This window comes from Cucumis sativus, chromosome 7 (assembly GCF_000004075.3).
Source record: "Cucumis sativus cultivar 9930 chromosome 7, Cucumber_9930_V3, whole genome shotgun sequence".
Taxonomy (NCBI): Eukaryota; Viridiplantae; Streptophyta; class Magnoliopsida; order Cucurbitales; family Cucurbitaceae; genus Cucumis; species Cucumis sativus.
In genome coordinates this window covers 9367638-9382772 of record NC_026661.2, presented here as the reverse complement: position 1 = coordinate 9382772, position 15135 = coordinate 9367638, and the positions used below count along the sequence as shown (strand labels likewise).

The 15135-nt window shown below is 33.1% G+C and overlaps 1 protein-coding gene across 1 annotated transcript; it reads left to right on the top strand.

Moving 5' to 3' along the window:
• Positions 1–6297: 6297 nt before the first annotated feature.
• LOC101220629 (serine/threonine-protein phosphatase PP-X isozyme 2) lies at positions 6298–14230 on the top strand. Its single transcript, XM_004150909.3, has 8 exons — positions 6298–6677; positions 7364–7516; positions 11877–11939; positions 12013–12098; positions 12283–12358; positions 12468–12736; positions 12813–12891; positions 13657–14230. The coding sequence occupies exons 1-8, from the start codon at positions 6537–6539 to the stop codon at positions 13705–13707; spliced, it is 918 nt and encodes a 305-aa protein (XP_004150957.1). The 5' UTR covers positions 6298–6536; the 3' UTR covers positions 13708–14230.
• Positions 14231–15135: the final 905 nt, after the last annotated feature.

The following is a 15135-nucleotide window of genomic DNA, read 5'->3' as shown; positions in this document are numbered from 1 at the left end:
CTACGCTATGACTTGATCTCTATGTTATAAAAAGGGTACGTAGGCAGTTTAAAGTTTACTTTAAGTTCAGTCACACGAAAAAAGATGGTATTATGTTTCATCGTGATGATGTAATCTCAATAGAAAATGAAATTCATGAGCAATTACAATAAAAAAGAAAGGGAGCAAAGTCAAATTAGCGAGCTCTATCTTTTCTCCTAAATGTTGTGGTTGAGATCATCTTCTTCGACATGTTGCAGCTGAGAGGATCTTCATCTTCTTCGACGTGTTGCAATCGAGAGGATCTTCATCTTCTTCGACGTGTTGCAATCGAGAGGATCTTCATCTTCTTCTACGTGTTGCAATCGAGAGGATCTTCATCTTTTTCGATGTGTTGCAACAGTCGTCATCATCTGCATCTTCATCGTGTTGCAGTAGCTGTCATCATCTTCATCTTCATCTTCTCACTGGTGTTGCAGCCGAGAGAATTCATCTTCATTCTCACATATGTTGCAACCAAGAGGATTCATCTTCATCTTCTTCGATGTGTGTAGCTGAGAGGATTCATCTTCATCTCCTTCGACGTGTTGCAGCAACCGTCATCATCTGCATTCAACGTGTTGCAGCAGTCGTCATCATCTGCATCTTCGAGGTGTTGCAGCCAAGAGGATTCATCTTCATCTTCTTTGATGTATTGCAACCAAGAGGATTCATCTTCATCTTCTTCGATGTGTTACAACTAAGAGGATTTATTTTCATCTTCTTTGACGTGTTGCAACTGAGAGGATTCATCTTCATCTTCTTCGACGTGTTGCAACAGTCGTCATCATCTGCATCTTCGACGTGTTGCAGCAGTCGTCATCATCTGCATCTTCGACGTGTTGCAGCAGTCTTCGACGTGCTGCAGATCTCCATCTCCATCTTCAATGTGCGGATCTCCATCTCCATCTTCGATGTGCCGTAGTCAATCAGATCTCCATCTCCATTTTTGTCTTCGTGTGTCGTAGTCGATCGGATCTCCATCTCCATTTTTGTCTTCGATGTGTCGTAGTCGATCGGATCTCCATCTCCTTTTTTGTATTCGATCAAGCTTGATGTGCTCCATCTTCAAAAGATTAAAGTGAGAAAAAAAGAATTATCGAAAAAAAGAGAAAATAAATAAATAAAGAAATAGACAAAAAAAAAGGAAAACATAAAAAAAAATGTTTTAAAAAATGAAGAAAAAAACGAAAAGGAAAGAAAAAGTTTTTTAAAAAAATTAATAAAAAAATATAAGAAAAGAATATAAAAGAAAAAGAAAAGAAAAAGAAAAGAAAACTAAAACAGAAAGAAAAGAAAAAAAAAAGTTGAAGAAGAATCGTTAGTAGGAATGGTAGAAATAGTATGAAGGAAGTGTTGTAATTTTTGTTTTCACCCATTCTTCTCTATTGATAAAATAGAAGTAGGAAAGATCAAATCTCAATCAAACTTCTCAACAAAATGGGAGATATTGAATTGGGAGTTAAGATTGACTTAGGAGTTGGGTTAGTTCCTAATCTTTCTCTTTATTAAAAAAAACTATCAAATAAATTAATTAAAATAATATATTTCTTTTAAAAAGATATTTCTAATTAAATCCATTTTTTTATATATTTAAACAAAAATAATAATAAAATCTCCAAATTTTTTTTGGTTTTGAAGGAGTGTTAAACTTTATCCCAAATCATTCATTTATTTCAAATTCAAAATAGGAAAATAAAACTTTGACTTAAATTCATATTTTGATGAGTCGAGAATATTCTAATTTTATCAATTTTAAATCTCAACTTTTTCATAAAATTCATTGGTAAAAAAATTTCAATTTCATTAAAAAAAAAATTGACCATATTCCAAATGATTTTTAATGCAAACAAAAAAAAAGTGAATTAAACTTAAAATTCATCAAACTTTATATAATATTTTAATCACACTTATGTCTAAATGCATAGTATGATTAAATTGACATATTAACTGGAGCCAAATCCAAGAACAAATTCACTTGTTTCAACTTATCGTTTTCGAGATTCATCCACCCTATAAACGTGCACAAATCTCAACATTTGTTGAGCAAGAAATTTTAACTAATTAAATTATGTCAAATCATCACAGTAAATATGGTGATAATTATACTTTTGTTTAAGTTGGGATAATTAAGTTTACTCAACTCAACTCGATTTAGGTCCAACAAACAAATGGGCTCAAGCCCAAGTACAAGAAGCAGATGGGCCCAAGTCCAAACTCAACTCGCAAATGGGCTCAAGTCCGAGCCCAACAAGCAAATTAGCTCAATCTCACTTAAAGCCCAAGAAATTTCTCTATAAATATAAACCATTGTCATTCATTTTAAAGAGGGTCTTTTGGTTGAAGGAAGAATTGAAACTCTGAAGTACTGAAGAATTGAATATTCAAACTTCTACAAGCTTTTCAATTCAAACTTCTACAAGCTCTCTAGACGTGCAAGTTCGTATCAACCTCGAAACCTCGAGAGCAACATCTTCCGAAAGATTGCAGACTTGGAAGATTAAACTTAAAGATTAAACTTAAAGATTAAACTTTCCTTGGATTCTAGAAGATCGAAGTTCAAATCGACTTGCAACTACAACATCCTGAAGACCGAAGACCAAAAAGTTCTAAAGTTTTTATCTTGTATTCGAGAGAAAACATCAAAAGAGTAAATACTAGAGATTATATTCACAATATTCATTAATATATCAAAGTTCAATTTCACGAAATACATTTCTTCGAAATCTCGTGTGAACATGTATTCAATTCTTCTTGTTATCTTGTTATCAATCTTTTAAGTTTTGTTTAGTTATGAGAAATGCTTGTTTAATTTTGTTGATTAATAAAAACTTCAATGGATCAAGTTGTGTTTATTAATTTCTCACCTTCCATGATTAATGTGTGTTTTTTATAATTAACTATACACGGCTACGATTTTAACATTTTTAAGTTTATGTTTAAAAATGTATATTTTGATAGCCAAAACCCATCAAATAGATAGAGACATTCGAAAAACATGTCCATCAAGCCAAAACATGTCATCAAAAATTATTTTCATAATTTTTTTTGCCATGAAAAAAATAAAACTTTGACGTTTTTTTGTGCATCAAGTACATAAAAAAAATTGAAAAACACATCACATTAACAATTTTTGATGATGAGCATCAAATGTGATGTAAAGTAATAATAATGACATTTTTCATCCATAAACTAATTTTAAAAGACATCAAAAAACTATTTTCATCTATCTGTCAATTCCATAAACTATTATTTTTATATTGACGATTTTTTACGGTAAACTAAACTTTTTTGTTGACATCTTTTACGTAATAACGAATTCGATCGAGATTGGAAACAAACAACTAATCTCGATGTTTCTCGAGATGAAGAACATAAAGCTTTAGAGATTGAGTTCTCAGGCTAATCCCAACCGGAATGAAGGCAGAGAAGTTGAGTCATGTCGGGATTGAGATTGAAAACAAAGGAGTGAATTTTATATATATTATATACATAATCGGGTAGCCAAGTTAAATCGATCCTTTACTTGCACGCTACCGATTGGTCAACTTTTTTTGTCCAATTTTTCTAACTCAACTTGAAGCCAAATGTGGCCTCATCGGAAGAAGATGAAAATTGATGTTGATTATTGAGTGTCCATGAGTCTTCACCACGTTTTGAAGGATAGCAAAGAAATATACTGTGAGTTCGCTCCCTTTAGAAATCTTAAAGTTGAATTAGAAAATTAGTGGAACACAACAAAAAAAAAAAAAAATGAAAACTTATTATATTTTTCAACCACCTAACAATTACTTTTATAACTAAAAAAAAAAGATTTCATTTAACTTTCATACTTACATGCATGTTATTAATTAAATTATTAAAAATCTAACTTTATTTTACTATTTTAACTTACAAATATTAATATAACTAAAACTTTAAAATTTTTGTCTATTTCATTTTGAAAAGTTGTGTTTAGTATATGTTTGCACTCTCAATTTTGTGTTTAATAAACTATGAAAAAGAAAGTGCAAATAACAACAATTTGGAAAGGTGCTACTACAAATGGTTGAGATTTCATAAACAGTAGCAACATTATTTGTCAAAGTGATTTTGCTTGATCACATATCACTTTAAATATGTTTCTTAATGAAAAATGTCCATTAATAGTGGACGTTTGCCTAAGAAACTTTGATTGACGAGTAGAACACGTGTCATCTTAAATGTGTCCATCAAGAAAGCCAAACAAATAAATTAAAGATTACTTGATAAGCAATGTCAGTCATGTAATATAAAATTTTTCTTGATGTTTTTTGGCCAACAACGAAACCACAAACCAAAATTTCATATTTTTTTATAAAACTTTTATATTTATTCATCAAAAAATGTACTTTTATTGACGTATATGAATGTTAAGATAAATATTAACCTTTATTGTATCAATAAAAAAATTTTCCTTATAGTCTTTTGTCATGGTCATCAAGAAATCAAATTTTGCTTACGTACAAAAAGATTAAATATGTAGTAGTGATAATTATTGTGTTGAATGCAAACAAGTAGCATCGAGGTTGTCTTATGTGTATTTTTTAGACACTTTTCCTAAATGTTCATAGCTTGCATTAATAGGTGCTTGTGTTTTTAGGCCAAAACGCGAACGCCGAACAACCTACACATTACCACCTTATCTTGGAGGATAACGAGGAAACAATATGAAAAAAAGCATATTTTCAAAACATCCAGCAAAACTTTGAGAGGATGTCAAAGCCGTCAAGTGTGAGTGACTTTGTCCTCCTCTCGATAAACATGACGAAAACACACAATATCAATAGAGTCCTTTACAAGAAAGAATGTCCTCGATGAAAACCTCAATCTCAACAAGAGAAACCTCCTCCTCTATGAGGAGTTTAATATCTTCTAGTGTATTTGAATCGACCTCTAAACAAGGAGGGTTTCTTTCGACCCACTCCATTTCTAAATATTTGATTAGATCAATGTTACCAACATACTTCGAGTTGGTATTGGCAAGATCCAAAATTGAAAACTAAAATATTGAGAAAAGTCCAGTCCATTTTTTAAAATAATAATTTGACTTTTAAAAATTGAGCATATAATTTATTACTCTCATCTATTAATTTCTTTGTTTGTTTATATATATTTTAGAAATATTTTAAGAAGACAAGATTTATTGAACCACCAAAAGAAATGTGCACATTACTGATGTAAGTACCAACTTTCAATTTTTATAAGAAAAATACCTAGGTGCATTACGAACATAATCTCTTTTTGTGCATTCTACCAAATTGTTGAATCATAATGTCATGTGTTAGATTTTGCTTGTGGGTGATGTTCAATATGCATCTAATTATTACTCTTTTTTTAAGCATTTCTTGACCACGTATTTTCACGTCCTAAAGATCTCTCTTATTTCAATGTGGTATCAGTCCATTCATGTTCTCCTTATAGACTTATGGTATTACATGTTCACCATGCTTTCAATTGGTTTGTCCCCGAATCACATCTTACTATGAGAAGTTTCTCTTTGATACCATCTATAACGCCTCCAAGTCCAGGATTTAGACCAAGATTTAAACTCTGGATTTGGCAACTGATGGCCCTAACACTCCCTTGCTTTCTGACAACGCCATTCTTGCATGTCATGAAGACTTCTAAAAGTGAATTAGTTCTCCACAAATCAATATGAGTTCTTTTAACATGTTTTGTTCTCATTCAGACGCATCTTAGGAAAAAATATAGGAGCCCACCTAACATGCGATTACTCCAGTTAAACACACTAAATTTTGAAGTTTTTATGATTGAGACATCCAAAAGAAAGTGCATCTTACTGATATGATAGTAATTTTCAAACTTTAAAGTTTTTTTTATCATGTTTTCATGTTCTCAAGATTTCTCTAATTTAGATATGATATCAATTCATTCATGTTCATTTCTAATATTGAGGCGTTATATACTATTAATCTCAACGTTAGGATTTGTGTCACAAAGGTAACAACAATAACCATAAAATGTGAGAAAATTGATGATTTTTAGTAAACATGATCAACTAAAATTGGACTATAATGACTAAATTACAATATTACTCTTCAACTTTAGGGTTTGTTTCAAGATACCATCCAACTTTGGAAAGTTGCAATAGTAAGTAAAAACTTTCAAAATCATTTGAACAGTATCCATAAAGTAGAAATTCCTCATGATTTTGAACCAAAATCAAGGAATAAAATTATGTGGCGATAAGTATGTAATCTAAATTTTGTTTTAGGTCATAATCACACTATTTCACATATTGTGGAATGAAAAAGAGTGATGGCTTGCAAATTGTAAGAAGGAAAAAGAAAAAAGAAAAGAAAAAAGAAAAGAAGAAAGGTTTTTGCAAAATGAAGTGAAGGGGTAGAGAGAGCAGCACCACGATATACTCAATTTTTTTCTTTCTGAAAAATTCATAGAACAAGAGGAGGAGGAGGAGGAGGAGGAAGAAGAAAAAGAAGAAGAAGAAGGGTTCAACGATCCAGTGAGAAGGAGATATGTCTGACCTAGACCGCCAAATTGAGCAGTTGAAGAATTGCGAGCCCCTCAAGGAGTCTGAAGTTAAAGCTCTTTGTCTCAAGGCCATGGAAATCCTCGTCGAAGAGAGCAACGTTCAACGAGTTGATGCCCCCGTTACTGTAACGTCTTTAACACTCTTCCCCACCCCCTTTTCTCCAGATTCTCGATTCCACTTCCCACTTCTTTCTATTAACCCTCCTCACTCTTTCTTCATTCTTCTATTCTTCCTGTTTCTCCGTTTTTTTATTTCGATCCCCTCCCGAGGATTTTGGGGTTTCCTTCTTCTTTTGAAATTTCAACTTATACTCTTCCCATTATTACTCTTTTTTTTTTTCTTTTGGTGTTTTTGTTATTCTAGTCTATTTGGTTTATTAGATTTTGTCTTTTGACTGCTAATTGGAATTCTGGTATATTGGTTCCTTCTTTCTGGGGAAGAAAACGACTGTTTCTTGAATACTATCTTGGTTCATGAGCAGATATGAATACTATCTTTGTGTTGATGAAAACAACTACTTCTTACTTGCTTAAGCAACCCTTTTAACAGTTTCGTGGATATTATATTGTTGAACAAACTAGATGGCTTTGGTCTAGGGTTCAAGTGGAGCCACCATTACTTTTTCCATGTCCACTATATTGTTCGGCCCTCTTTTGAAATAAGAAACGAACATTTCACTGAACTACAGAAAGAGTAGGACACCACCCCAAGACCGGGGAGTTATGTAAACTATGCTCTAGTTTCAGATTTGGATTGATATTTATTATTAATTATGTGAATTAACCATTTTCTGTTTTTCTTTTTACTTAGATATGTGGAGACATCCATGGGCAGTTTTATGACATGAAAGAGCTTTTTAAAGTCGGAGGCGATTGTCCGAAGACTAACTACTTGTTTCTTGGCGATTTTGTTGACAGAGGATTTTACTCAGTCGAGACATTTCTATTACTACTCGCTCTAAAGGTGATTGTCTTTTTTATTTTTTTTATTTTTAAAAATATTTTCAGCAGTTACACTATTGTCTTCTTACATTTATATTTCATCTCTAGTGATTACGTGATCATTAAACATCACTTTATTGTGGTTTCACTTTTATTGGTTTTCAAGTTTGGGTATAAATTTGAGTCAATATTTTAAGTTGCACAGGAGGACTTGTTTTTAAATATCTACTAATAGATATGCTTTCCTGAAGCCAAAGAAAAAAAAATCAATAAACTTATCTTACCAATAACTTGAAGCCAGAGATAGGAGATTCCAGGAAAATGAGCAGGAGATAATAATAATGATAACATTATTATTTTTCTGGGTGACCTTAACAGGAACAGTTGCATGTATCAGTTTTACTTTTGTGGTCTGTTGGGATCCAATTAATTCTTGTAGTAGTTCTTGATTTGAGAGAGTAAGATGCTGAAAGAGTAAGTTGTCCTTGATATAGGGTGTAAGACTTTGGTCCTGAAAGGTATCATAGTTCAGTCATATTTTGTTATCAAGGTTTCCTTTGTATACCTCTTTTAAGTATGAAAATTTCTTAGGAACTTGTAAAAATGTCATAGTTGTGTTTCTTCACTCTATGCATAACATTTGGAAGTTTTAGGAACTCGTTGTCATAGTTGTGTTTCTTCACAATTATTATCCCTTCACTTTCAGATTACAGGGAGTTTTTTTTTTTTATTCTTGATCTTCTAAGCTTATGAGTTGAGTCATGGAAAAGTCCAGAAGCCCCCATAAATTTGACAATCTCTTCTCAGTGGTTTTATTTTAATTTTCTATTTTTTGATAGTAAGAGGAATGTTCTGAAGTCCCACTTAGGTAGTAGTAACTCAAACCAGGGCTCGAAAACAATTATATGGTAAGATTTTTAGAGGGGTGGTTAGGGACCCTAGTGTTGTTTGTCTTTTGTTCGCTTTCACGTTTCTTTGTGGATTTCAATTTTGAAGGCCTTTTGTGACTATTCTATAGTTTTTTTTAGCATAGCTGGAGTTCCTGTAGAGGAAGTTCTTTTTGTGACAGTTTTTTTTTTGTACGCTTTTGTATTATTTCATTTTTGTCTCAACAAAAGTTATTTTTTCAATTTAAAAAAGGAAAAAAAGAGAACAATTAAATAGAATCTTCTTGCCAAACTCGCTGGAAGCCTTGTGTTGAAAATGTGTTTATTTCTTCATGCAAATAGTCAAAGGAGTGGCCAGGAAACTGGCAACTATGGACGGGCATTTAACAGAAAAATACCGCAAAGGATCCTAGATCCACTTCCCCAAGCAATCTGATTGGACCAGTTGGCGGTTGTGTGTGAAGGCCAATATACAGCAGTGAAAGAATCGACCTTGGCCTCCGTTATGTTTCATCATGCTTAACAGCTTTGATCCCTTTTGTCTATGTACTAGGGAGATAGGTCAATTCAGCTTGGTTTTCCTCTCCTTGATTATGAGTCATCTTAGCCTGCAACTAACTAACTTACATAAGAATGAATAATGAATAATGAAGCATGAAGTGGTTGCAATCTTTGAAGGACTTTCATGTTAACATACAATGAGTAGATATTTTCCTTCGAAGGCAAACGTTGGATTTTAGTTACTGACACTGAAGCATGTCCCTTATGGTGCATGATTATCTTATATTTGGAAAAATGAAAAATTTGAGGAGTTTTGGGATTAGAAAAAATACAAACTAAATTACTAGTACACCGGACCAAATACTAACTAGAAAAACCTCTTTTTTTTTTTTTTGGAAGGGGAAACAAGTCTATTTTATCAATAAATTAATAATAATGAGGTAAAAGCTCATGGCACAAGAGGACTATACAAAGAGCAAAAATAGATGGATCAACAGACACACCCAGACATCTCAACTAGGATGACACCCCCTTAGCGCCCTCATCATATCCAAAAAAAGCAAATAAACTGAACTAAAGATTGTTTGTTCTCTAGACTAATATAAGCCAATACAGACCAAAAGCTTTGAAGAAAGTCATTAGAATAAACAAGCAATACTGAAACTAAAATCCGACAAATAACAAAAGAAGCTGGCCACTGATCGTGAAGGGCAAAGCATCAACTTGGAGGGAAAATAATTGCATGTCAACTCAACAAAGTCTCCTGCAAATAGTAACCCTTAAAAGTGTTGGATAAAGAGCACCACGATGTTGCATTTAAATGAGCAAACACAAATTGATCAACTAGTCTCGAAGGCTTATCGTGAAAAACCCACTGATTTCTTTCAAACCACAATTCAACTAACAAAGCCTTAACTGTATAACCCCACAACTAGAAAACCTCCTGTTGCTGTACTGGAATGGAATGATCTTTAGTTAGCCATCATAAATTTTTAGTTAGCCTTCATAAATTTTTTGATCCTCCCGGAAATTAGAAGGAAAGAGATAGGGTGGCTTCCAATTGAATTGAAATCACAATACTCTGGCTAGGTCTCATAATAATATCAATAATAATAATACAATTGATAGGCTTTTGTGGAAGATGCCCCCCTTGATAGGGCTGTTTTGTTGTCGGAAAATGGAGGAAGACTTGGTTTACCCTTTGGGATCATCAGCTTGATCAGTCTATTCGAACTTACTCTTTGACTATGCTTAGTGTTCACTGTTCAGATTGCCAGACACAAAGATTATAAGGAGATGATTGAGGAGTACCTTTATTACTCTCCTTTTTGTGTTAGAGGGAAGTTTCTTTGGTAAGTTGGGGTGTCTATTAACTTGCATAAGAATGAATGATGAAACATGAAGTGGTTGCAATCTTTGAAGGCTTTCCACAAAGCACGTTAGCATGTCATATTATTGAGTTTTGTGACATGAGTAGTTATTTTACGTTGGAGGCAAACATTGGTTTTTATATTGCTAGTAGCTACTGACACTGAAAGTCTAAACATGTCTCTTTATGGTGCATGATTGTCTTATACGAGGAGAAATGGAAAATTTGAGAGGAGGGGGGGTGGGGTGGCAATAGGGTACAACAACTACATTGTAGTGTAATTGAACCTTTTTAGGATAAAAGATATGCCCATACCACTGAGCTAAGCTCACTTTGGCTGGGGAGAGAAACAATTAGGAGTTGAGGGACCCTGGTGATATTTGGTCCTTGGTGAAGCTCCATGTTTCTCTTTGGACATTGATTTTGAATTTTTTTTTTTTGTAATTATTCTCTAGGTTGTATTGTCCTTAGTTAGAAACTCTTCTTTTTGAGGATTTTTTTGTGTGCTTGGATATTTGTATGTCCTTTTGAATTATCATTTTCTCTCAATAAAAGTAGTTTAAAAAAAATAATTTATTGGGATGAGAAAGGATACAAACTAAATTAATAAAGTATGTACTAGAGAAACCTCCTGTTGCTGTTCTGGAATAGCATGATCTTTTAGCTGCCTTACAAAATTCTTTGATCCTTGGCCAATTTAAAGGAAAGGGTTAGGGTGGATTTCAATCTTATGGAGATCATAATACTCTTGATAGTTCTCATAAATATAATAATAATTAAAAGATAAAAAATAAAAACCATATTAATACTATTGATAGGCTTTTGTGGAAGGTGGCTTCCTTTATAGAACTGTTTTGTTGTATCCATTGTCGACAGACTTGGATTATCCTTTGGAGTTTCCAGCTTGGTCAGTCTAGTCTGTTTGGACTTACTTTTGGCCACATTTGGTGTTCAGGTGCCAGACAAAAAGATTACAAGGAGATGATTGATGAGTACTTCATTACTTTTTTTTTTGTGTGTGTGATAAGGGAGGGATGTTTCTTTGGAAAGCTGGGGTCTGCACTGGTTTGTGTGGTCTTTGGAGAGAAGTAAACAATAGAACCTTTTGAGTCTTAGAGAGGGATTCTCAAGATGTTAAGTTTATGGTGGGTTCTATGTTTCTTTTCTGGTATTGGTGATGAGACCTTTTTGTAAATACATGTTAGTTCTTATTTCTCTCGATTGGAGTCCCTTCCTTCTGTGGGACTTCCCTTTTATTGGTTTTCTTTTTATGGCCCTTGTATTCTTTCATTCTTTCTCAATGTAAGTTTGGTTCTTTGTCCAAAGAAAACAAAAACCAGTGTTCAAAAACCAGTATTAGTATTAGTGTATTGCATACAAGTAACTTTACAAAGCAATTGTGTTGCATTTAATTGAAGTAGAGATGGCTGACATCTCTCTTTATCAAGGTGGGAACGGTGTATGTGCTTCCCTGTTAACACTTACGAATAGTTTATGTCAAATACCAGTTTGTAGATAAACATAGGGTATCATGTATGTTATTTTCGTTCCTAAAGCCTACCCTGGTTATTTTGTTTCTTTTAGCTCAACTAACTTTTCCTGAAAGTGGACTTTTTTTATTTCAGGTGAGATATCCAGATCGAATAACTCTTATCAGAGGGAATCATGAAAGCCGTCAAATCACACAGGTTAAGTTTCTTGATTTTACTGTCCTAGATAACATGTTTTGTTTTTGTGGTTAATATTCTGTTCTCTGTTCAGGTTTATGGATTTTATGATGAGTGTCTTCGCAAATATGGCTCCGTGAATGTTTGGAGATACTGTACTGATATATTTGATTACTTAAGGTTTGTAAATTTTCGTTCTAATCATTTATAACAGAGAGGAGGAGAGAATAAACCGGGCATGTTTCTCTTTTGCATATGAGAAAATGAATTGGAAGTCACGTTTATTGCGTTTTTTGAAAATCAGTTATTGCAGTACTAGTCACGTTCCCTTAATTTTTTTTTTGTTCCTTTAATAATCTACCAGTCTCTCGGCTCTCATTGAAAACAAGATATTTAGCGTCCATGGTGGTCTGTCTCCTGCCATAACAACTCTAGATCAAGTTAGAACCCTTCCTTGCTCTTTCTTGTTCTTATATATATTTAAGGTGGTACTCAGTTCTCAGTATACTGCCATTTATTTATTCATTTATATATTTATATGTATCCCAGATTAGAACAATTGATCGGAAGCAAGAAGTACCTCATGATGGTGCCATGTGTGACTTACTGTGGTCTGATCCTGAAGACATTGTAGATGGCTGGGGTTTGAGTCCCCGAGGTGCTGGTTTCCTGTTTGGTGGCAGTGTTGTGACTTCTTTCAACCACACAAACAACATTGATTATATTTGTCGAGCTCATCAGTTGGTAATGGAAGGTTATAAATGGATGTTTAATAATCAGATAGTCACAGTTTGGTCAGCTCCGAATTATTGTTACAGGTACATTATCCTTGTCAAGACTTTGCCTCAACTTTGTGCTCATGTAATGGTCATAACAGTCTTCATTTTGTTTCAGATGTGGTAATGTAGCTGCTATACTTCAACTGGATGAGAACCTTAACAAGCAGTTTTGCGTCTTTGATGCTGCTCCACAGGTATGATCAAGATTTTGTTATACCCGAACCTCACTGCTCTAGTATAATCTAGTTGCTGTTTATCAAGTGTTATATAGTCTGAGTAAGGAGTAAGAAGTAAGTTGCAACATCAGTTGCTTATGTGATTAAATAGTTTAATGACTGAAATGCTTGAGGGTTTAAGTTATAGGTTGAAGGCTTGAAACTTTTGGGATCTGCCTTGGGTGAAAACGATATAAGCCCTTTCCCTTAGGTTAGTGGGGTGGGTGTGGCCCATAATGCAAGAACTGTTTCAGCATTCTGGTTATCTAAAAGAAAAATAATTAATGCCTCGTTTTGTAACCATTTAGTTTTTTAGAATTAAGCCTATTTCTTCTTAATTTTTTACTATGCTTAACATCTTTCTTAAATACAAGAGTTAATTTAAATTCCACAAACAAGAATAAGTTTTTAAAAACTACCTTTTTTTTTAGTTTTTGAAAAATTGACTTGGTTTTTTAAAACATTGACAAAAAGTAGATTAAAATAAAAAATCGAATTGGAATGAGTACTTATAAACTTAGCTTTCAAGGACCAAAATGGTTTCTAAATGGACCCTGAATAATTTTGTTAATCACTCAGCGATATTCTTTCATTCTTTCTTAACGAGGGTTGGTTCTTTGTTTTTGTTTTCACTTATAAGCTGTCTAACTTTGACTTGTTCTTCGCTCAAATTAGTACTTCCATAGAAATTGGACAACTTCTTGATCTTACCATACAATGTATTGGATTGTTGATATGTTGCAGGAATCAAGAGGAAACCCTGCGAAGAAACCTGCACCAGATTACTTCCTCTGAAATCTCGAAGTGGAGAAGATAATGCTCATCATTTCGTGGATGTTCCAAGAAAAAAACGATAGAAAAATTATGGAGTTGCATGGTGGAGACGATTGTTCGACACCATGAGAATCAAAGCCATTAGACATGGGTGATTCATTAAGCAGCAAAAGGCTGTGTGATCTGATCAGTTAGGATGGTTGAGTTTAGTTTTTTCTATTTGTTGTTTGATGTGTTTACATGTAATGAGTGCATTAGAAATTTGTGTAAAAGGCAGATTCCAGGCATATGATTATTAATGCCTAATGAATGGGGCCTTCCAAAAGGAGGTGCTTCATGGGAACTTTGTGAGGGGGAAGATATCTGAATTATAATGGATGAATTAAAAAAGGAAAAAAAAAAAAAAGAAAAAAGAAAAAAGAAAAGAAAAGAAAAGAAAAGAAAAGAAAAGATGGTTTTGTTGCCACTTTGGACCTAAAGTAAATGAGACTCCAAATTCTTTTTCAAGGATTACTCTCTTTTGGGGCCTTCACCTTCACCTTCACTTTTTAAAAATATTTTATAATCTGTTCCAATAGTTTCCATGGCTTTTCCAGCTTCTGCCATATGATTTCTAGTCTACTTCTTCACTTCATTTTACCTCATTTCAATGTCAAATTTAAACACTTTGGTATGTTGCCAAATTATATATTTTTTTTGTTGCGGGTGTTTGGGTATTGGCTTAAGTTACGATTTTTTTTTTGTTAATTTGTCACGTACAAGAGGGTGAAGAAGTAAAGATGTGGAGCAGAGGGGGAAAAGCCAGAGCTACTTTGATTTAAATAGTTATTGAAAACGTTAAGAAACGTTTGGAAGATTTTATTTTAAAAGTGGAATCACTTTTTTCTAGTTCAACTATGAGAAAAGTTTCTATTTGGTCTTTAAAGGTGAATAGCTTCTTATACTTCAACTTTCAACGTCTTTGTTTAAGAATCTTTTCATGTTATGTTTAGAAGGTTCTTACACCTTAGAAATGTAATCATTTAGATCTTATTAGGGGATTGTTACATTTTTACTTTTATGTTTTTAATTAGCTCATAGTTCTGAAAAGAAGTTTATAGCAAGTGCTTTTCTTTTCTAGATTTTAAAACTTGACTTGGTTTTTGAAAATATTGATGAAAAGTGGATAACAAAAATAGAAATTATAATGTTCCAGGTGCATGATTTGAAATCCATATTCAACGTTTGATGGTTCTAACATTCCTCTTTATCTCCTTTGACTTGGGAATGTTGTCATCGTTCATCTTGAACTATCACTGAACTAACTCAAGTTCTTTTTAGTATGTATTGTTTTCACTACATGTTTTCTAGAAAAATTTCTAGGTCACTAAATATAAGATTGGACTGAGGTAAACTTATCTAATCTTGAAGTTTTTACAATTGAACCATAAAAAAAAAAAATGAAAGGTG

Bases quoted from the DNA above. Each gene is read 5' to 3' on its own strand.
- LOC101220629 (XM_004150909.3), top strand. From the start codon at position 6,537: ATGTCTGACCTAGACCGCCAAATTGAGCAGTTGAAGAATTGCGAGCCC. The intron at 12,359-12,467 runs GTTAGAACCCTT...TATGTATCCCAG, and splicing joins CCATAACAACTCTAGATCAA to ATTAGAACAATTGATCGGAA. The intron at 12,737-12,812 runs GTACATTATCCT...ATTTTGTTTCAG, and splicing joins GCTCCGAATTATTGTTACAG to ATGTGGTAATGTAGCTGCTA.